This window comes from Diabrotica undecimpunctata, chromosome 6 (genome assembly GCF_040954645.1).
Source record: "Diabrotica undecimpunctata isolate CICGRU chromosome 6, icDiaUnde3, whole genome shotgun sequence".
Taxonomy (NCBI): domain Eukaryota; kingdom Metazoa; phylum Arthropoda; class Insecta; order Coleoptera; family Chrysomelidae; genus Diabrotica; species Diabrotica undecimpunctata.
Window position 1 is genome coordinate 147098299 of NC_092808.1, and position 23843 is coordinate 147122141.

At 32.7% G+C, this 23843-nt stretch overlaps 1 protein-coding gene across 2 annotated transcripts in view; it reads left to right on the top strand.

Annotated features, from left to right (window-relative positions):
- The first annotated feature begins 1532 nt into the window (after nt 1-1532).
- LOC140444074 (serine proteinase stubble) overlaps nt 1533-23843 on the top strand; it is a 100939-nt gene continuing 78628 nt past the window's right edge. The window contains exons 1-2 of one of the 2 annotated variants that reach the window (XM_072535705.1): nt 1533-1788; nt 13091-13165. In XM_072535705.1, the coding sequence (XP_072391806.1) occupies nt 1707-1788; nt 13091-13165 (157 nt within the window). In that variant the 5' untranslated portion in view covers nt 1533-1706. The remainder of the gene's footprint in view (nt 1789-13090; nt 13166-23843) is intronic. The other variant, XM_072535706.1, reaches the window with a different exon arrangement.

A 23843-nucleotide genomic window follows, 5' to 3' on the forward strand; every position in this document is an offset into this window, starting at 1 on the left:
GAGCCGTATGGCTAAATCTGGAATAAAGATATTATATCAACAGGAAATTTATAAAAAGGTATGGATAAACGAAACGTAGCGTATGGCATTTTAACACATTTATGAGATCACAGTAAATAATAAACGAGTTAAATTAAAATTGACTTAATCATATTTAATTTATAGGTAAACGTAAACATCGAGATTGTTTATGTAATTAATCGATTTGGGCATCACAAACAAAAACTATTGAGGAATGCCTCCATTTGGTGTTTACGTTGAACACAATAGCTGCGGCCGTTTCTCAGAATTTTATGTGAGATAATATGAGGCGCAGTCGACTTTTGGTTGCATTTTCTATATAGGTATATATACACATCGCCGTATTTTTAAGGAGCTTTTTATATCAATTGGGTATAAAATTGAGTCGGCGAAGCTGGGGTAGTGAAATGTCGTTCAGCACTGGTAGCCATTGGGTTGGTGTGGATTTGATCACTCCAGCGATTATTCTCTTGGTGTTTAGCTGAACATCAATCTTTTGAGCACTGTTGATCCATATTATTGCGCAATATTCAGCAAAAGTATCAAGATCTAAGACTGAAGGTTTGAATATGGATGCCAATGTTCCCCATGTTGTGCCGCAGAGTTTCTGAATGATGTTATTACTGGTTTTAAGCTTCTACGCAACTATACTTAAATGTTCTCTAAAGCATAACGTTTCGTCCAATATCACGAGTAGGTATTTTAAATATTTATTGTGACTGAGTCGTGTAGTATCAAAATGATTCACTGTTTATTAAGCCAAATTGCTGTTTAAGGTGAAAGAAGGTAATTAAAGCTTTAGAGGCGTTGGGTCAACGTCTTAATTCTTAAAAGTAACTTCTCATAACTCTTAGGTCTTCCGCTAGAGTCTCTTCAGTTTATTCTAGGAATTTTGTTTGTGTTGTTGATGTTGATGTTTGCATGTCTGCAATGTAAGGAACAAAAGACAGCGGTGCAAGTGCCGAGCAATGTGGCAGACTCTTCTTGAGTTTTTTGTTGTTATAATTACTTTACTAATACTTTACTTTACTAATACTGTGTAGTTGAAAATATTTTCTATTAATAAGGTTGTGTACCGAATGTCCACTGTATTTCCATTCCATTTAGATATTTGTGGGGAATTCCCAAGACATATTAATAACAAAAGAACAATTTTGAAAAAAAAAAGCTTAAAACTACATTTATCTTTAAATACATCCTTTTTAGAACTGTACCTTTTGCAGTTATTTGTCATGGTAAAAATTACTTCATCATCATTGAAAGTAAAATGAATCCATGCTTGTTCCTTTGCATTGAAATTATTAATACATTAGTTATTTGGTGTTAAGTATAAAAACCCACTCATTTGTCACCCGTCATGCTTTCTGGCCATCGCTAGTAATTTTCCCTTTCACGAGTTTTTGTAGCACCGCCAATGAACCTCACAGATAACCACTCTAAAAATTAAGAGATTAAAATTTCTCCACCGCGAGGCTGTAAACTTTGTTTTTACTTTCAGTGAGTGTCAAATCCTCCATTGCAGGAGCAATATCACCAACTAATCGAAAAATAACCAAAGAATACAACCCGTACGCTTTTCTGAACCTTGAAATTCTTCAAATTTACACACATGTTATCGTGTATAGTGAAGAATCACCGCGAGACAATAAGTGAAAAGAAACTCAACGCTCTATTTACTGTCAAAAATGGAATTTAATTGTTTGAAGCAATTAGTGGCGTGTTGTGTTTTCGTCGGTCTTGTGAAGTGTTCTGTTAATGACATCAAAGGTGAGAGTTTGTCGATTCTAAAACAGTGTATATACATATTATTATATGAAGAAAGTTTAAGCTTGAATCTATACCGGAAATCATACTATTATTTTTTTATCTGTGGGAAAAGAACTGTACTGTACAGACATTGAATAATTACCTCCTTAATATTTACTTACATTTATACAAGTCTGAAGCATTACTACTAATAATCAGACGAAAAAATTAAAGCATAGGACTCAATTGGAATGTTATCCAATGGTAAACAAAAAACAATATTTATATTTGGAATTTAAACGTTAAAAGAAGTTTAAAAATATTTATTTTTCAAAAGCTATTTTCCTGTGATATTTTACTTTTGTAATTAACGTAGAAAGTTTATATTATGACGAGAGTTTAACCCATTTAGGCCCACTTGTAGAAAACATAATAAAACCAATGATTTTTTATTAAATATATATTTAATTAAACACAAATAAAGATAATTTAAAAGCTGCACGAAGAAGAAAAACTACACGTCCATTTTTTTAACGGTGCGTTAACGCAACATTGGGACTATACGTATACCATAAAAATATTTTTATTTTAACTTCTGGTAGTCTTTGAAATAATGTGGATGTAATGGTATATTACATTTTCTACACCTAAAAACAGTTGTACTTTTACATAGCTTACAACACCTTCTCCAGTTTTCATTATCGCGTTCAATAATATTACCCACATTATCCAAACGCGAGGTAGATGGTAAGGATGAACTAGAGCCACGATCTCTAACAGATTTTGTGGTACTTTTGTTAACACTAACAAGGCTTCGCACAAGTTCTGACTAAAAATCTAACTGTAAAATTAGATTTTTCTCATGTACAATTCTATAGAGTTTTAACGACAGCAGAGTCTAGCATGTTTATAAATAACGGCCATTACTATTTTTGCCACGGATATTTATTCTATAATTAACCACTCCATTGTGATGTAAGTCCACTCCATCCATGTATTTATTATATTTAGCTATCATTTTGGTTTGTGTGATAGCGATATCTTTTCTTACCTTGCGATTCTATCGTTTTACGGGAAGAACAGGCTCTACTGGATCACAATTGTTTGCCATCGTCACCACAGAATTATCGTTCCAACGCAAAACACTTATTTTATTAGTTTGTCGTAGCGGCAATTCATAGTGCCGCAGTTTTCACGTATTGTTCCAGTGGCAAAGTATCCTTGTTGTTTCAAATGAACTAACAACTTGTAGCTGGTAAAGAAATTATCAAAATATATCTTGTGGGCAAACTTGCCTTGCACGACTTTTAAAAGATTGATAAACACTGCTTCACTCATACTGAACTGTTTTGAATTATTCTGGTTAGATTTTCTAGCATAAGGGACAAAGTTGTATAAATATCCATTGCTAGATGCAAGGCACCACATTTTGTATCCAAAACAAACAGGCTTCCCTTTTATAAACTTTTTGCCGAATGACGACAGAAGTGTGGGACTATTTGTTCATATATTGATAAGTATTGACTGAAAACATCATATTTTAAACAACTCTTGTTCAACAGGTCGACTATCGGACAAACTTTTGCAAATTTATCTTGTTTACCTAGCTGATCGCTATCTGCAAAATGTATGTATGGACTCCCTTATCCTCATCGGAAGACCAGTAAAGTTTTACACTGGGAAGAGTGTGATATCCGCTCAAAATCAACAATCCCAAAAATACTTCTAAATCATTTCGATCCAAGTCAAAGTTGGGACGTTTCTGATCTCTCAAATATTTTTTTTTGATTTTGAAATAATACGTTGCATAATATCTTTATTGAACATTTCCATATAATAGTCAAGTTCCGACATGCAATTCCTCAATGATATTTTTTATGCGAGTTTTTTCATTCGAATCAGCATCATTTCCATACTCAATGGGTTTTCTGCACCAGGTTACGTTTTCGACTCGATCTATTTTTTTAGCATTTGATGATTGCACATGAAACTGACTTACACTTGTGTCTTCTAATTCGTCTTCTTTATTTATATTTCTTATTTCAAATGTTCCAGGCACATCTTTCGGCAAGCTATTTATGTTACCCATATCATCCTCATCTATATCTTCTTCATCTATTAGGTTGTCAACTTCTGGAGGTATTAAACAAACAGCTATCTCATTATCTACATCCAGTTTTTCAACTATCACTTCGGGCTCTTTCATGGTCAAGGGCCTTTTAGGTCATCCTTATACCTTTTATCGCCCTTAAATATGGACCAACTATTAAAAAAAAAAGAACTTACCATGATAACTTCACGTTATCTGTGAATTTAACAGGATAACAATTTTTGTCAACTATTACTGAACACTTACAGATACCGTATAACTAACAGAAAGCACCTCAAATACAAAAAATACTGATAAAAGTCGTATTGGTATTCGATACTACTGATAAACCAAGCATACTGAAGACAAAATAATAAACACCACGTGTTTATCAGGTGTCAGGTTTACACAAGAAATTAAGTTGTATGTATTATACTTATTGTCCCATAGTTGCGTTAACGCAACGCTATATTCAAAGTCCTGAAACGATATTATTTTCTAAAAACAAATAAATTTTACGTTTAGAATATTATTACTTTGTCCGTAAGCTATAAAAATATCTTGTGAATGATAAGATAATAATACCTAAATAATATTTTAAACCATTTTTTGAGAATGTACCTCGCTTGTAATAATTTCTATAACTATTTTGCTATTTTTAACGGTATTTCGAATTATATTTTTTGCGTGGAAAATTTTTTTCTGAATTGTAAAATATTTCTCAACACAATACTATCAGCAATTAAAAAAAAAAACTTCAGTATGAATGAAAAGGAAAAAACATTCAATGTGTTGCGTTAATGCAACTATGGGCTTAAATAGGTTAAATAAATTCAAATAAAAATTGAAGAAAAATGCGCGTAAATAGACAAAGATTTTTACTAAAAAAGGTAAAAATCCTAACATATAGGCAACATATAGGCAAATAACTTATTGTTTATTATACAAAGCGAATTGACTCAATATTAACTTAACAAAATATATTTACAAACACATAACATAAGTAACGTAATAAATTAATACCTAAATAATTGTTCATTGAAAATTAAACATTGTAGTCACTTAAAATTTTATCATTAATACGGACAACTAAAACTATCTCTTCGATCATTTCAAATTTATTTGTATATTGAAACTGAACGTCCTACACCTTCTTCTACTTCTTGGAGATCTTTCGATCTGTTTAATTCTGAAGCTGCCTCTGGTTAATTTCCTGGGAGGTATATTGCCAACTATCTCTCCATCTTTTAGGTGGTCTTCCAGGAGGTCTTGAACCGGGCGGGTTGTTTTCTAGGGCAATTTTTGTGAGTCTATTCTCATCCATTCGTCTTACATGATTGTACCACATCCTCTTACGCTGCCTTCCCCATCTTACAATATCTTGAATTTTGCACTGCTCTCTGACGTATGTATTTCTCACCCTATCTCTTCTTGTTTTGTCCACTATTGTTCTTAGGGTTTTCATTTCGGCAACCCTTAGCATCTGTTTCGTTTTGTTGGTATCTTCGCGCACTTCTATGCCATATGTCATGATCGGTCGTATGCAATTATTGTAGATTCTAATTTAACGTCCTACGCCGATAGATGTAATTGGAGCATATTTTAGAGCGGATAATAAATCTGCATCAACTTGTAATTCTTCGGAATATGTTCCACTCAAACTTTTAGCAACATTAAATAAAAACGAGAAGCCTTCATTCTTGTCAAAAACATATTTCATTTTTTAAAAATTACTTGACTATTACTTCCAGTGCCCAATAAATTTATAATTTTAAATTATCTACTAATTTTAATGACACATAAATTTATTTCTTGTCTTTCTTGTAAGCTAATTGTGGTAACTCATGTTCATCCAGCCTCAAAAGTCCACTGTTGAACATAGGTCTTCTCTCCGTTGCAGATGATGTGAAGAGGCGAACATTCATTGTAAATAAGACATTCTCCAAAAGTGAGAAAAGATTATTTATTAACCACCTTTGAAAGAAAAATATTGCGACACAAATTTAGAGGCTCAAAAGAAAACGGAATTTGGTGAAGAAAATACAAACTCTGCATTATATTAAAGATACCACGATACGAATATCGTAATACTTATTAACACAGGACTGCTGCATTAGATGGAAAACGTTAAAAAAATAGAAAAAGGTGAAATACCGAACAAAATAAGCAAACATGTGTTATTAGGAAAAAGAACAAGAGAAAGACCAAAGCTGAGATACTTAGAACAAATAGAAAATGATATAACAACCTTAAAAATAAAAAATTGAATAAAAAAAGCACCAAACAGATCAGAATGGGGAAGAATGCTAAAGCAGTATAAGGTTCAAGAAGGGTTGTTGAGCCGGTGATGATGATGAATCATCCAAAATCGCAAAATTTGGTATCATTTTTGAAAACAAAACCTATAGTATGCTCAGGGATTTAATGTATTATAAAGCTATTTAATTTGCATAAGGTATATATTTAAAGAGTATAATATCGAATGCAAAGTTAATATTTACATGTGTTATTGACAGAAAATAATAAACACTCGATATTAATGGAATATGTTTAGTATTTTAGTATGTATGTACAAAATATTTGTTTATGTATAAGTCATTAAGCTCGTTTAGTTTATATTTTATTGCCAACTTTTTGCATTTAAAATCTTTTAAATGAAAAAAATAATGTAGAAAAGATGAAATGTCTTGATAGTAAGAATGAAGATTATTAAAATTGTAGACTCACAGATAATTTCTTGCAGTCTAGCTCCTTTAAAATTTTATTTTAGTGAATTTACCTTATGTATGGCTGACATCTTTTATGTACATTTAATTTTCTTTGTGTATCTCATAAGTAAAATCGTTTACGACATTACTAACACTACCGCTGTATCCAAAATGGACTAAATTGAATAGTCACATTGGCTATTGTGATCACTGGTATACCATTTTAAATTTAGCCAACATTTTTTAGTTTTATTTTAAAATTAAAAAAAAATGCGATAAGTTATGATTAAGAATTGTAATATGATAGCTGGAAATGAAAAAAAAAACATACAAAAAGAACTAAGAGAGGCCCCGAAATGTGTCAAGTAACTGAGAAAAATAATATGTTACTATATTTTTAAAATTTAAATATTATTTTTAACATTGAATAATTTACTTTTAATAATTATTTATTATTTATATCTTAAACAAATTATCTATCTGTATAAAGGGATAGGACCACAAGTCACACTGTTTTTCCGGTAGGGTAAATGCGCCCCCTAGGAAAGAAATCTAAACTACTATTTTTTCTACTACTTCATCTGTAATTAATTTTAATAATTTTAATAAATTCAAAATTATAGATTACTGTAATTGTAAGCCAAGATTTAAATACATTTACATTTACACTTATTATAAAAATAAAATGACAATTTAACAAACGTTAAAGTTTCGCCAAAATAAAATAAAATAAAATCAAATTAGTTAGTTTTTTGCAGAATCAGTCTCTGTCTTTCAATAAACTTTATTCCGGGCATCTATACCAAAGTATGGTAACGCATTCTTATGAAAACAAATGAAGGGGTGAGTGGATGAAGGAAGTAAGTAACAAAAGTAAGTTTTTGAGAAATTTAACTCCAAAGTTTTATTGCTGGAACTTTTTTATTAATCGATTTTTTAAACCGATTTTTTTTATTCTCACAGGTAGGATATGTATAAATTTTATTGTAAAAACAAAAATCCCCCCAATTTTTAAAAACTTATTTGAAAAATATATATTTGTACTTACCTCTTTTATCCAAAAACTTTTTTGTGTTAGAAATTATGTCTATACCAAAATGAAGGGGGTATGTGGACTTACCTCCTTTATCTAGGATAAATATTTGCATTTTCTTTTGAATAAGAGCTATAACCAGGAAAAAAATAACATGGATGTCAAGTAAACACTTATATTTTTGGTTTTACAAAAGACTGACAAACACTGAATTTCTAAGCAGCTTTTGAATCAGTCTAAGGATATTGTACCACCTTCTTAAAATTTTTGTTGCTCTATGATGGCTTCATAATACCACTTATCCCTTTCTGGAATAAAGCAAAGCTGTTCTTTTAGATTGTCTACCTTTTCTTTGCTTAAGGATCCAGTATTTTGGATATGACTTGGAATGTTGAATTCTTCAGGTAAAAGGGATGGGAATTTTTTCTGCTTGAGGATATATACCATTTTGAAAGGTGTGTAGTAATCGTAAGACTTCTTGAAAAGGTATGATCCAAAGATATCTACGCGAATCCACTGTATTCCAGTTTTGAAATTAACCTTTTCATTAAGAAGATCTTTTTTTCTATTCATTAGTTTCAAGGTTTTCATAATATTTTCCGTGTCTCTAAAGTGATGTTGCATGTCTATCACCATATTTTTCTTGGTTGAAGAAACAATCACATCACGATATTCATCAGGGATGTAAATGTTTTGATGTTTCTTTAGTCGTTTCTCAATACGTCCAAATGCTCTATCCGAGTCTAAGTACGAGTGTCCTACCTCTGGAAACTTGTGCTCAATCGTTTTAAAGATAACTTTGCCCACAAGATACTGAAACAAATATACCATCAAAAATTTTTTATTTTGCCCGGCACACGAGTCCGTCCACAAAACTAGATTGATTTTCGGTCCATGTGCAGAAAACGGTTTTTGCCACATTTTTGGTTATTATGTGGATTTCTAAGTTGTAAAACCACATTTGTCTAAGATAAAAGGCTTTCGAGGTACTAAGCCTAGGTAGGGGCATAGTTTGCTTTATGTTACATACACAGTGTTCTCTGATTTGCTAGCAAATTCTCTATCTGCTTTTTGAGATTCAAACGCTGATTTGTAATTTTCAGCGTGCTCTTCATTACTTTTGCCAGAATCGCATGTGCTACATGTATCGCTTTTGGAATAACCAAAAGACAGATTAAATTCATTATTAAAAATGAATCGGTATGTAGCCTCTTTTATTTGAAATTTTTCATTTCTTCCGTCAGTTCGGCATTTGTCTAGGTAAAGTTTATGCATTCTAGGGATCGAAAGTTGCGGTGAAAGATATTTTTTGTGAATATTACAATGCCCGGAGTAGTGCGACTCTTTTGCTGGGAAACTTTAAATATGCTCAATGACGTAAGCAGCAACTTCAGCAGGGGTCTTGTTAGGTCTGACTGCGTGTTTTTCCCTTCTGTCCAGTTCAGGAGCATTTTTCCCTGATTTTATTGAAGTTTGGATTAGGTCAACCTTTTTCAAGCTGATTGCAAACAAGGAAATGAAAGCCCGTTTGCATACGGTAGTTTGTCGGCCACTACAAGTTACATTGTATTGGTAGGTGGCAGTTTTATGCTTTAATGCTCCAGTTTTCTTTCTCATTGGTTCCCTTTTTTTAATGCTCTTAAAAAAAGGCAGTTTTTTGCATTTACATCTAGTTTGTAGTAGAAAGAAAATATTGATTCCCTTTCTTCTACAGTTATTGACTGAGAACACTTGTAACGGCAATTTTCATTGCACAAAATCGCAGAGTTAACGGTTTTAGCGGGTTTTACTTGGCCTATTTTAGAAATGTAAGCCAGACCACTTTCTCTGCACTTGGCACGTTTTCGTGCTTTCCATTCTTTAATCTTTTTCTGTCTTTTTCTAGTTACTTTTACTTTTAGTGGAAATATTTTTTTCTTGGTTTTAGTGGGCCAATTAAGAGCCACTTCATTTCCATTTTCAGGAAGAGCAACGATCTCATCATATGGAATTTACTTGTAGTTCAAAACTTTTTATTCTTTGTGGTATGGATAAAGGAAGTAAGTACCTTATCTTGTTACTTACCTCCTTCATTCACTAGATATTTAAAGTAGTATGGTCAATTACCTCCTTCATACGCTGGCTATCTCAGTTATTTTAAATCATAGAAGGCTGGGGATAAGTGGAAAATTTAATTTAGCACTTACCACCTTCATCCATGCGGATAACTCATTTTCTTAAAAAATGTCACTTACTCCCTTCATCCACTCACCCCTTCAAATGTCATCCACATCTATCTATATAAAAGGCTAGAATGACAAATCACACTATTTGTCCAGTACAATAAATCCTAGGGTCATCTAGGAAAGAAATTTAAAATACCAACTAACATTTCAATCATATTTTCTTCTTAAAAGATACAGTTGATGTATTCCTAATTTATTCTACAAATGCATGATTTAAATATTTTTTGAGTCTTTTGTGGTGGGAATTGTGTGAGGTTGAGAAAAGTTCGTTGTATGGCGACGTATGATACATCATTGGGGAAGAGAGGGGGTGGCGAATATGTTGAGATATAAAAAGCACACATGGCAGCATTGCCAAAAGGGTGTTACATCATGTCTTCGTTTTTATTGGTCTGATTGGAGCTTGTGATGTGTTATATGAAAGGGAAGGATATAAACAATATATTAGGATAGAAAAAATCAATCGATTAAAATTTTGGGTTATTGGATTTTTTTCAAAAGCGGTAAGTTTGATCAAAAAAAACCTTGCTAAAGTTGTAAATCTTAAAATTCTTTACAAAAATGTTTGGTATGCTTTTTTCCCTAAAGTTACCATTCCTGAAATATTGCGATTCTAAGAGTCACATTATACATGATATGCAAAAATATGCAAACTTAAGACAAGTATAAATACCTATTTGTGTCTTTTTATATATATCATACTATTCTGAAAACATTTTTTTAAAAGAAAGTCAGTCCCTAACTAAATCCCCTCTTCCCACGTGGCCTTGAAAAACATCTGAATATTCTATTGTGCTATTTTATAGTTCTAAAAAATGTCTGTTTTGCTTTATTTGCGATAAACTTTTAAGTGAACATAAAACAGTTGTGGTTGATCGTGGAATGTCAAATTTAATCTAGGCTAGTGTCGCGAGAGGTGATGAGTTTCCTGAGTGTTTAAGAACTAAAAAATCCGTTACAATACACGTGGATTGCAGAAAACTATGCAATTGGAAGACTTCAATCGCTGCAGTAAAAAGAAAGGACAACGTGAGGAGGAACAGACTAGTACTTTAAAAATAAGTCTTCATCATCATCATCATCATTCAATCTTCGCTTCTCCACTGCTGGACATAGATCTCCCTCATAATTTTCCATCTATTTCGATCTTGTGCCTCTTGCATCCAATTCCTATGACAACGTTTTAGATCGTCAGTCCAACGTGTTGGTGGACGACCTCTGCTTCGGTAGGCATCATCTCTTGGTCTCCATTCCAGTATCCGCTTTGTCCATCTATTATCTGTCATTCGAGCCACGTGACCTGCCCAGTTCCATTTCAGTGTTGCTACTCTCTCTACTGCATCAGCCACTCCTGTTCTTTGTCGTAGCTGGCGATTTGGGATCTTGTCTCGTAGTGAAACGCTCAACATAGCACGCTCCATCGCCCTTTGACACACACGGATCTTTTGAACTATTCTCCTTGTCATGGTCAACGTTTCGGCACCGTAAGTTAACACTGGCAAAACACACTGATTAAACGTTTTTCTTTTAAGGCAAAAATAAGTCTACTTCGCACTAAAACGCGAGTAAGCGAATACAATATTTGTTTTAAAAAGTACTGTTTATTTTGTGGCAATGAAGCCAATGAAGAAACTGCACAGCATCTTGGAAAAAAATTTGTAATATGACTACACTAACATTCAAAAAATCCCTGTTGAAATTAGCTAAGATCATTCTGATGATGTTTCAAAAGCTGTTCTTGAACGTATTAATTTTGAGTATGATTTAGTTATTGCTGATGCAAAATACCCTGACAGTTGTTACAAATCTTTCTTAAAACCTAATATTGGATAAAACAGAGCCCTGCAGTGGTACGGGCATGTACAAAGAATGCCAGAGCATAGGTGGCCGAAAAGAATATTAAACTGGGACCCGCCGGGAAGAAGACGGAGAGGAAGACCTGCTACAAGATGGAAAACATACGTCGGAAATGCTATGATAGATGAAGACCTCAGAGAAGGTGACTGGGAGAATAGAGTGCTGTGGAGGACGAACGCGGCGAACTCATAATGGGAAAAGCCGAAGAAGAAGATTTGCCGTCCACAAGATGAAACTGTAAACTCTGCGATGGAGAAAATTTTTCAATCCATAGAAACGAGTAATAATTGTCAGTTTTCGTTGGATGAATTAAGGAATGTTTGTCAAGATGTAGCTTTAGATGACAGAACTATAAAAATATAAATATACAGAAATAAATTATTACAAATAAAGAAATATCTTTTTAAGTTAAACTGTGCACAGAGGTTAACCTTTTTTAAAAAACAAAAACAAAATCTCAAATATGATTAGATATATACCAAATATCAAAAATTGTGCTAACTATCATATGTTAATACTAAATCTTAAAACTGAGAACAATTAAAATGACAGCGAGCTAGGCCACGCCCTAACATCTACAGTTGTAATTATTACAATTTCTAAACTGTTTGGAAGCAATTTTTTCTTTTTCTTTTAAAAATCAACACAAAAGAGTTACCTGGATTTCACTAAAATTTCTTTACTTTAAATTTCTAAGGTTGGAACTGGACTTACTAAAATTTCTTGGGATGGAAACTGGACTTACACTCTCTGCCACACGAACAAATTCATCTCCAAACTGCAAAAAAGCCTGGGATGACAACCAGAGACAAACAAAACAAGGATGGAAGCTTTTTTTAACAAATTTGCCGGTTTTTGACGCCGACACTCACAGCGTCTTGACTGTTCAACGATTCTTCCAAACCTCACTTTAACTATTAACTGCTCACTACATATTTAACTGCTACCGTCACTTTATAGTATATTTCCATGATAAAAAAAGAAAAAACGTCAAGATATTTACGAATCAGGAGAAAGATTCGGATTACAACCAAACCAACTGCCTTGACAGCGACTTTACGTAGAGTGATGTAATTCTCTTTAAAATTCATTCGCCCACTCGGTATAAACAAAACATATAAACAGGAATATTTATTTAACGCGCAATATTAGGCGGCTTAACAATCAAAGAATACCGAGGAAATATGCATCTGTGATATATAAACAAAAAGGATTGAAAGAATATTTCGATATTTTAATAAGTACGGTAGGAAACGAAATACATTGAAAATATTCGTCGGTGTTTTAACATATACGAGAGGATTTTAATATATACCAAAGAATTTAAAAATGCTACAGTTTTAATCTGACAATATATTATTTATAAGCCTGGAAATACAATAAATGTCCTAATTTTTTCTTTTCTTTTCAGACGATGGTAAATTGCTCTTTGACAAAAAACTTTACTATCCTCCATTGAGATCGCGATTTTTTGACGACATGGGACGTAAGTATGTAAATCTAATCAACTCAGTTCTTATCATATTATTAAAACAAATCAAATTCAACAAAATTTTACATAAAAGAGCTACAAACACAGAATTACCAATAACCAACACCTGGATTAACTAATAATATGAAGCACAAAATAACATCAATATGTTTTGTATAAGTTACATTCTCTCCTTATTGCATTTTTTCAGAAAGAACTGTGTGATTATATTTATTACACAAATTAGGTGAAACAGGATTTTCTGTTTTCGATATGGTTTATTCTGAAATCATTATAAGACCAACATTTAATGAGGTATTCTCCGTCACAGTTTATTATAACTAAAGAAAGATTTGTCAGTTGGAAAGAAAAATATTAAATTAAATTATATTATGTTTAAAGGAAGGTTCTACAGAACATGAAAAAGAACAAATGCAGAAGTACAATTGTTTACAGTCCTCCAATCATCGTAGTAGTAGCGAATATTTACCGATACGAGATGGAGATTACACTTCATTTAGAGTAAGAGCTCAAATCTTACCTCAAAGCAAAAATTTATTAAATTGAAAATATCAGTTTTCTACTTTTTTGTCTCACTGGTATTTAAATTTTCCGCTCTATTCACTGATGTTTCTTATTCGCTGTTTTCACTGAAATTGACCAAAATAACCTTTTATGAACAGTATTGAGTCCACTTTGCGCTAAGAGCAAAGTAGTATCTTCTGCATTTCAAATGTATTAAATCCAAAATGGTGTATACATTTCCCAGAGCCATAATATATAAGACCATAATACGACCAGCAGTCGCGTATGGAAGCGAAACATGGACGCTAACAAAAAGAGAAATAAATAAATTGCTGGTGTGGGAACGTAAAATTCTTTGAATGACATATGGCCCTTGCAGAGACAGCGTGACAAACGAATGGAGGGGCAGATACAATAACGAGCTAGAGTCTTTATTCGGAAAAGAAAATCTAGTCAGATATATAAAGGTCAATAGACTCAGATGGGCAGGGCATGTGATACGCAGTAACGACAATCACCTTATAAACAATGTGTTCTGGGAAAGGCCAGAGGGAAGAAGGTCTGTAGGGCGGCCTAGAAAAAGGTGGAAAGATGCAGTCAAAGAAGATCTAGAGAAAATGGGAGTGCGACAATGGGAATTACTGGCATAAGACCGACAAACATGGAATGCAATAGTAAACGCGGCAATGACTCACAAAGAGTTATAGCGCCATTGATGATGATGATGATGATAATGATGATTTCTCAGAGCAAAACCATATTATATCCAACAAAAAGTATTATGTCCCATATAATGCAATTTAGAGAAAGCATTAAGTCCACAATCTTTTAAAATTTGGGAAGTCTGTGCTTTTTTAGGTGTGAATTACATAGTACAATACTTCGGTTTGTTAAGTTCGCTGTTTGCAGTGTATTGAAGCGCATGTTATCTTCGCTTTTAAACCCCGTGTCATATTTTTTGTTTAAGTCGTGCATGTTAAGTTAAATGGGCTAGCCAAAAATAAAATATAGAGCCCACAGAATTCTTCAGCTTACGCTGAACAGTAAAGAAAACGTGAATAATGGATCCTCATTAGTAGAAAATATTTCTAGTAAATAGAAATTCTAGAACGTAAGTATATACTTACGTTCTAGAAAACGTAAGTATTTCGACTGGTAAATAATAAGTTTAACTACATTTTAAAGACAAATGTTTTAAATTAACAGTGACGATCTTTTACATTCGTACGCCATTTAATAGAAAAGTTATACCTAATAAATTTAAAATAAAAAAAGGATTAATTATTTTGTTCTTGTTATATGAGATACTTAGTCACTTATAACAACTGATATTATTATTTTAGAAAAGTAAAAAAGATAAATCTCAAAGTTCTTGCCAATTTATTTCTTTTTTTTTGTCTGTACATCTTTATTTTTATTGTTTTAGACTACGTTGAAAGTCAGAATTCGGATGAGGCTATGGTTTTAAGGACCACATCACTGTCTTTGCTAGATGTATCTTACAACTTTGTTAACCTGCAGGAGAATACAACTGAAATGCAGCTAAATGCAGCTGCTGTTGTTTTAGATATACCTACAGACATCCCTTCTTCAAGTAGCAGCGTGCTTATTAACGAGATTAAGCAGCCAATACTGGAGCTCAAACCGTCTACAAATACAATACATCAAGACGAGGAAAATCCATTTGAATATTTGAGAACTTAATTTGTTCCTAGTATTATGGAATTTACATCCACACATGAGAATTAAGATAAAAATGATAAAGAGTTCATGGAAGCCGATCATCAAAGCAAAGGAAAGAAACAGTAAAGTACGAAACTACGTGGCAACGAAACCAATGAAAAAGAACAGGATGGCAGGCCAACAATATAAATATTTTAAGAGTAAAAAGACTATCAAGGAAAGGAAGGTGCGAGAACCTTGTAGAAACTGCCGTTTAAAATGCAATGAAAACATCTTAGATCCTCAGAGAGCACAAATTTACCGAAAATTTTGGAATCATGAGACAACCATAGATTAAAAAAGACAGTTTTTATGTTTTTGTTTTAAAAAAACGTGTATTAAAAGAAAAAGAGAACGAACAGATGCTCGAGCTGAAAAATTATAGCCATTGTAACTAGAAATATGTCTTTACCATTGAAGGAAAGAAATTTCAAGTCTGCAGTAAGTTCTTTTTGCGTACTCCAGATATTTCTCAATCTTTTGTTAGATGTGCACTTGAAAAAATGCAAACAAGTGGAGTTATAGAACGTGACAAAAGAGGAAAGCAGCCATCTACAAATAAAGTAAGGAATGAGGCGAATAATAGGAGTCGTGAGCATATAATGGCCTATAAATGTGAAGAATAACATTATAGTCGAAGAAGGACGACGAAAAATATTTAGGAGGTCACTTAAATATTTTTACAATGTTTAGGATGTTTAAAGAAGAATGTGATTTGAAAAACATTCCTTCAGACGAAGTAAGCAAAGAATGGTTTTACAATTAATTTTTTAATACAAAATTTTATTTATCATTCTCTGTTCCTTCAAAAGACACTAGTGGTAAATGTGATTAATTTCTAATCAATCTGAGATATTTAAAATCTGAAGCTAAGCAAGAAACATATAAGTGCAGTATAACAATGATTAGTTACAGACCGATAGACGGTACAACTTATAACAGGTAGACAAGGAGATGTACATCAATAGCCATGGACAAAAAGTTTGAATGATAGATTTACAAAAATGTCTCACTTGCCCAAAGCTAACTAAGTTTTTAGAGTCAAAACTTTGGTGTTTTATTTGTGCAATTTATGATTTAACGGAAAAACAGGCGAACTGTCTAATGTGGGATAAAGCCATTTTATTCAATAATGAATGAAATGGCCTCATGCTTTGTCCAATACATTTATTCATTACCTCAAAACACAACTTCAGTTGTTATTTGGACCGATAATTGCTCCCAAATCCGAAACTTACAAATGATTATGTGCTACCTTAATCTACTTTCGAGATATTCACATATAAAAGAAATCACTCACAAATTTATTTTGCGAGGGCATACGCACACGGAGGTAGACAGTATACACTCAGTGGATGGACTAAAAAATGTAAAAGATTGCAAAGTGTATGAAATGACAACTTCTAATTTTAAAGACTTTAAGCAACAGTACAATTCTTGCGATTCACCGTTTCAAAATAAAAAGAAAACTGACAATAACGAAAAGATTTTAATTTCACAAACAGTATTTATGCAATTCAGATCAGAAAATCCTGAGATTCTGAGCTTTAAAATAGACTTCGATTTGGAATTTCAGAGTATAGACTTTAACCGAAGAGTTGGTAGAAGAAACCATCAATCTGTAGAAGATTCTCTGATTTCTTTGAGAGATACCTTAAATTCGATTAGTACTAAAAAATTCAATGTCTTCCAAAGCTGCTAAAGTGGGTTTCAGGAAGGTTTCATGATTTTTTTTTTAATCTAGTACATAAACATACAATTCAGATTACTGATAATTAGCGGCAATATACCTGCATTTGTTTATTTTTTAATTATAATTTTTTTGTGTACTTCAAAAAGTTTTTTTTTTTAATTTTTTACTTAATAAAAATACAGTTGCGGTACAACCGTTCCTGTTTTTTTTTTAATACCACTTTTTAAGAAGTTTTTTAGTATTCGTATTAATGGTTTTGTTACAAACATTTCCCAATAATATTTTTAATTCTTTATATTCAAACATTTCCTTAATTATGTAAAATAGGTTCGATATTTTTTGCAATGGAGCTCCGTCTTTGCCATGAGATAGGTGGCAAATTAATATAAGTCATAGTCAAAAATTTATTTTTCAGAACAAAAATATGTTAAGTCCATTTTTTTTACAAAAACAGTAGTATTCAAAAAATTTTCTTTTTAGTGGCAAAAAAGAACAATGATCATTATTCACATTTATAAGAATTTGCTAAATAAAACTTACTGTAAATGGAAAATGTTACAAAATACTAAAAAGAATTATTATTTTCATTCTCGTGTAAAATTTATATTTTGTGACTTTTGTTCTGAGGTTAGGAAATTAATTTGGGTTTTGAAGCTAAAAGAGCTGTGCTATGAATTAAGATGAATGATTGTTCATTTAGATCATAAGAAACAGGATCTACATAGTGTGTTGTAGTATCACATTAAACCTTTGATAAGTATTGGAGTTGAATGTTTGTTTGTTAATCCAGCAATTACGTCAAACTTTCTGTACATAACATTTTTAATAAAATTAATATTCTAATAATATAACATTATATAACTTTAATTAATCCTAAACAATTCTCTCGGTCCCTAAACACTTTTCCGGAAACGTACGGTTCAGTTTTTACGAAGCGTCCATTGTTCCACAGCAATTTCATCTTGATGATAATATTGCACGACAGTCCATTGTTTTCCACTAAATAAGTTCACTTGACAATTTTGCGTAATTTGTATTTGTAATTATTTTACCGTTCGTAACATCAATTGAAATTTGGTGCATTTCAACAAAACATTTACCCACTTTTCGTCTTTTTGGGTCAAATTGCGAATATTATAAAACCACACAAAATTAAAATATTTTAGCTATTTAAAACAAAAGAATGATTTAGTAAAACTATATCAATAGGGTAAATGCCTCATGATCTTTATTATAGACATAAACTAGTTTTAAATTTATAAATATTGATGAAAATTGAGTTAAATCTTATCTTTTCATGTAGTTTATCGTATAGAAGATGTCCAAAATATTTGTCTTTTTATCTTGTAACCAAAGCTACTTTGTCTGGTAACTCCAAGGCTACTGTGTGGTACCATCTAATGGTTCTTCTTAACACACTATAATAGCTCGCCATTTTTTAGCCCTCTCCTAATTATTTTGCAACTTCACACATTTTTAACGTTTTTTGTTGATACATGTTTCTCTTATCCCTTCCATTCCCAACTACATAACCTTTGGAACTTTCACATCCAATTTAATCTCAAGCAATTCATAAAAAAATGTGTTACTTGCTCTCTCTTCACTGTTTTTCTGTTTAATTTGACACTCGTACATCTTAACGTAAGAATAATTTTGAGAATCACAAATTTTAAATAATTTTACATCATATTTGAAAACTTTTCCAGAGATGTATTGCTTAAAAATTAATCTATCTCTAAAAGGTATCATTGATTCGTCAATTACGACAACTTCTTAAGGAGTTTGTAGCGAAAAATTTTCGTAGTTCAACATTATCCGCAATCGGGATATATTTATTCTTCCTAATTCTTGAAGCCTAAATATTCGTCTGAGATAAAATTTGAGCAGATGAGCAGATAACATTTTTATTGGACTGATATCACAATCTAAAACATTATTCTCCTTGCGTTCCATAAAATACTATTTCTTTTAAGTTTACACCATTTACCTCTCCCCATTCTTCACCTTCCTCATTAGATTTAAACTCGATTGCCGATGGGAAGACGAAGAATATCGTGACTTAAGAACTTAAGGGAATGGTTTGAATGCAGTAGTGCAAATCTATTTAGAGCGGCAGTCAACAGGGTCCACATAGCCATGATGATTTCTAACCTTCGATAGAAGATTAAGCTTAAAGAAGAAGAAGCTCTTGCATACAGTTTAGCAGCTCTTTCCTTGTATGGAACAGTAATCATTGATATTGTACACTTATTTTAAGTATATCCCAAACGTACTCAATAGGGTTTAAGTAAGGGAATTGAGCAGGCCAGGTCAGTACCTGATATTGTTCTGCTCTTAAAAATTTCTCACGATTCTTGCAACATAAACACGTGAATTGTCGTGCATCAGCACAAAATTTTCTCCGAATTGTGTAGTATATAGAAAAACAATAGGTTTAAGAGTATGATCTCGATATTCATTGAAAAATATATTGACCCTATTAAAAAATATTGAAACTCCAGTCTAAACCATCAAAGTTTATCCTTGATATTTGTCAACTTGGGCGGTTTGCAAGCGAGATGCGTTGCAAGGTGTTCGACACACCCTCGATCTTCGTGAATCGTGTCGTAAATGAATGGAATGAATGGAATGTTTGCCTTTCCCGTTCTTGCCAAATTTGATGTTCTTTGGTTTATTCTAATCTTCTCGTGCAATTCCCACGAAATACTACTAGAACTCCAGCGGAAAGATTACCCTCAAGTAACCGATTCCTGATAGTTTGAGCAGAGACATTAATGCCATGTATGTTGTGAAGCTCACTTCTTAGCGAGCTAGCAGTAACATTGGGGTTCCTTAATGACTGAAGGCGAGCAAACCTGTCATGTACCGGTTGTTTTTTTCTTGTTGGACCAGTGTGTCTTTCCCTTACATCACAGATTCATAAAAATGCTGCTATTATAGTCCTACATCATTATCTTCATCAATGGCGCTACAACTCTTCGTGAGTCTTGGCCGCGTTTAATATTGCCTTCCATGTTTGTCGGTCCTGTGCCAGTAATTCTCATTGTTACACTCTCATTTTCTCTAGATCTTCTTTGACTGCATCTTTCCACCTTTTTCTAGGCCGCCCTACAGACCTTTTTCCCTCTGGTCTTTCCCAGAACACATCATTTATAAGGCGATTGTCGTTACTGCGTATCACATGCCCTGCCCATCTGAGTCTATTGGCCTTTATATATCTGACTAGATTTTCTTTTCCGAATAGGGACTCTAGCTCGTTATTGTATCTGCCCCTCCATTCGTTTGTCACACTGTCTCTGCAAGGGCCATATATCATTCGAAGAATTTTACGTTCCCACACCATTAATTTATTTATTTCTCTTTTTGTTAGCGTCCATATTTTGCTTCCATACGCGACTGCTGGTCATATTATGGTCTTATAGGTATATCCGGATTTTTGTATCTCGTGAAAGAAGTTTTGACTTCATTAGATGTTGCATTGCAAAGAAAGATCTGTTTCCTGCCATTATTCTCGTTTCAACTTCTCGCTCTAATTTGTTGTCATTTGTGATTGTTGCTCCTAGATATTTAAATTCTTTAACCACTTCGAAGTTGTGATCATTTATAGTAATGTTTTGCCTTGATCGGAGTCGTTCTTGTTTTGAGACGACCATGTAATTTGTTTTGTCTTCATTTATTTTTAGACCGATGTTTAATGCAGCTTCTTCAAAGCTCGAGAAAATATCCTTAATTTCTAATGTTGATTGTGCTACTGCGTCTACGTCATCGGCAAAGGCGAGTATGATTTTTGCTCCTCGAGCAGTAATGTCTGGTTTGATTTTTGGATATATTTTTCGCTTGACATATTCTAAGACCAGGTTAAACAACAACGGCGACAACGGATCTCCCTGTCTCAGTCCAGAATTTACGCAGAAAGCATTTGATATTTTCCCCCCTATTCTAGCTTGTGCAAAAGACTTACTTACACACATTTTTGTTATCGCAGCTAGCTTCTTGGGTTTTTTATACTATAGTCCTACAGTACTTGTAAAATACACAGTCTCTGCTACGTTGTGGATAAACATACCCTGTATCATACCAATAGCTCGTAGCTGTGTTTCACGATCAAGATGTTTCTTTGCATATAAAATTGTTACAACTGCAATAACTACAAATTCTAACTACACTTGGAGCAACAATTGTACTGAATATACTTTTAAATTGAATAGATTAACATTAAAATATTAACCTTTTTTTAACATCAACATAAACACAAATCGATATAGTAAATTGTGATAAGATATGTCCTACCCAACAAAGTTTAATAATAACAAAGTTTATTTTAGAGAACAGAAATATATTGCTTTTTGAAAATATACGACTCTTATTTCTTGTCCCCTAGACCATTTTAATGTGTATATAACAATCCCTACAAGTTACTATATATCGTCCACTTTCACTCCCTTTGTTTCAAAACAAATTCTTTGTACTTTGTTTTTGATAAAAAACGGAAATAAAGTTCCATTGACCAGCGCCAGCGATTGAATCCTTTTGGTGATTTACTTTTGTAAGCGGTTCCTTAATTGCGACCATTCTGCTTCTTGCCAAATCGCAATGAAGCAAATTCGAACCGATATCCGTTTTCGCAAAAGGAACGCGAATCTGTTTACCTAATGCAAACGTTCTGTGTTCCTTTGTTACGATCAAATAGGTCTGCAATTTCAACATTGTTTTCTTTAGAATTTCAATGCGCAAAATTGGTAATGTAATTCGATTAGCTATTGATTAAACCAGCGTAGTTTTCTCGAACGTACATACGGGGGCTTTGAAACTTTCTACTTTGAACATTCAGTATTTTACTCCGTCTAAAATTACGATGGTGTTACTTAAGTTTGAAGTTTGTATTAAGTGCATTTTTCTCCAAAAAATGGCAAACAAATTTTAATCGTCTTAAATAAATTTTTGTCAACTAGTTCTTACAAGACCATGAAATAATGTCTTTCCAACAAAGCTACTTCGTAAGCAACTTCGTCGATCCCAATTGACAGAGGAGTCCAACAGGGTGATACCTTATCGCCTTAACTGTTTACCGCAGTAGTAGAATATGCTTGTAAAAAACTTAACTGGGAAGAAAAATGCCTGAAGATTGACGGTAAAAGATTAACAAATTTCAAATTCGCAGACAACATAGTTTTGTTCTCAGACGACATCAAGGAGATATGTACAATGATACATGAACTGCAGTTATTGTGTGCCAGTGTGGATGGCTTCAAAACAAAATTTATGACAAACCTAGTACCTAGCGAAAATATCAATATTGGAGACAACGAAGTAGAGCTGGTGGAAAAATACATACATACAAATACTTTGGACACGAAATAAAGATCACAAGTGACAACCAAACATATTAACTACGAAGAAGAATAAACCTAGCATGCGCAGCCTATGGAAAACTCTAAGACATCTTTAAAAGCGATATATTAATTTCTTTAAAACCTAAAACATTTGACTAAAGTGTTTTGCCTGTGATGACCTATGGTGCTTTAATTTTGACATTGACAGCTACAACTTCTAAAATGCTGCAAATAGATGAGAGGAAAATGGAAAGGTCAATGCTGAGTATATCGCTTTATGACCGAGTTATAAATGAAGACTTAGGGTGGACGACGAGATTGCTTGAGAGGAGGTCGAGGTTGGACAAAAGAAGTAGAGGAAGACTCTGTACTCGTTGGACTGACGATCTTAAGAAAATGTCAAGACATTGGATGAAAAGTGCTCAAGATATAGGGATTTATAGCAAGAATATACAGTTACACTTACGTCATCTGCGAATCTTAAATGATTGAGATTGTCTCCATTTATGTTGATAACATACTTGTTCAGATCTGCCCTTTTACTAGTATGTTCTAGAAGCGTCGTAAATAGTTTTGGAGAGACGGTGTCTCCTTGCTGTAATCCTTAATGTATACAGAATTAACTTATTTCTTGTTCAGATAGTCTTACGCTAGCTGTGGCATTTTGGTACATATATTTGGTTATTTTACTGTAGCGATGGTCTATTCGGCATTCTGCCAATGGTTTTATTATTTTTTGGTGGCTTATGGTATAGAATGCTTTCTCGTAGTCCACTAATATCAGTGCCAATGGTTTGTCAGTGCAATTCTGTGTATTATTTCTAGAAAAACTAAAATGTAATATTGTTATTATGTATATATATCGCTGTTCCGGAAGTATATTGACACAACTGTAAAATTAAAAAAAATTACTTTATGGTATTGGAGGGATTAAAACTGCATTTTCTACATTCCTTCTACAGAGGATTTTGTAAGTTCAATATTATGACAATTTCGAAATATATAGAAAATGCAGTTTTGATCCCTTCAATAAAATAAAGGCATTCTTCAAAATTTTACAATTGTGTCAGTGTCAGTATACTTCCGGGACAGCGATATGTATTTTTTAAACAACTTGAAAAAACAATATCAATATAGTTAAAAATGAAAATTATTAACACAAGTTTTGTTTCTATATTTGTGGGTTAATAAATATGTAAATTTTTCTTTACATCGATTGTAAAATATTTAACCGGCAATTTAATTTCCTACAAACATTAATACTTTAAATCTTATCAGTTTGCATGGGATTTTCAAGTCACCGAAGTATTTAAAACCCAATTACCCAATGCTTCTTAGATAGTAGAGATAATTAATACCAAAAAGTTTTCCAAAATCAATTTAAACAAAAAACAAGTTAGTCACTTTATGCTAAATGATT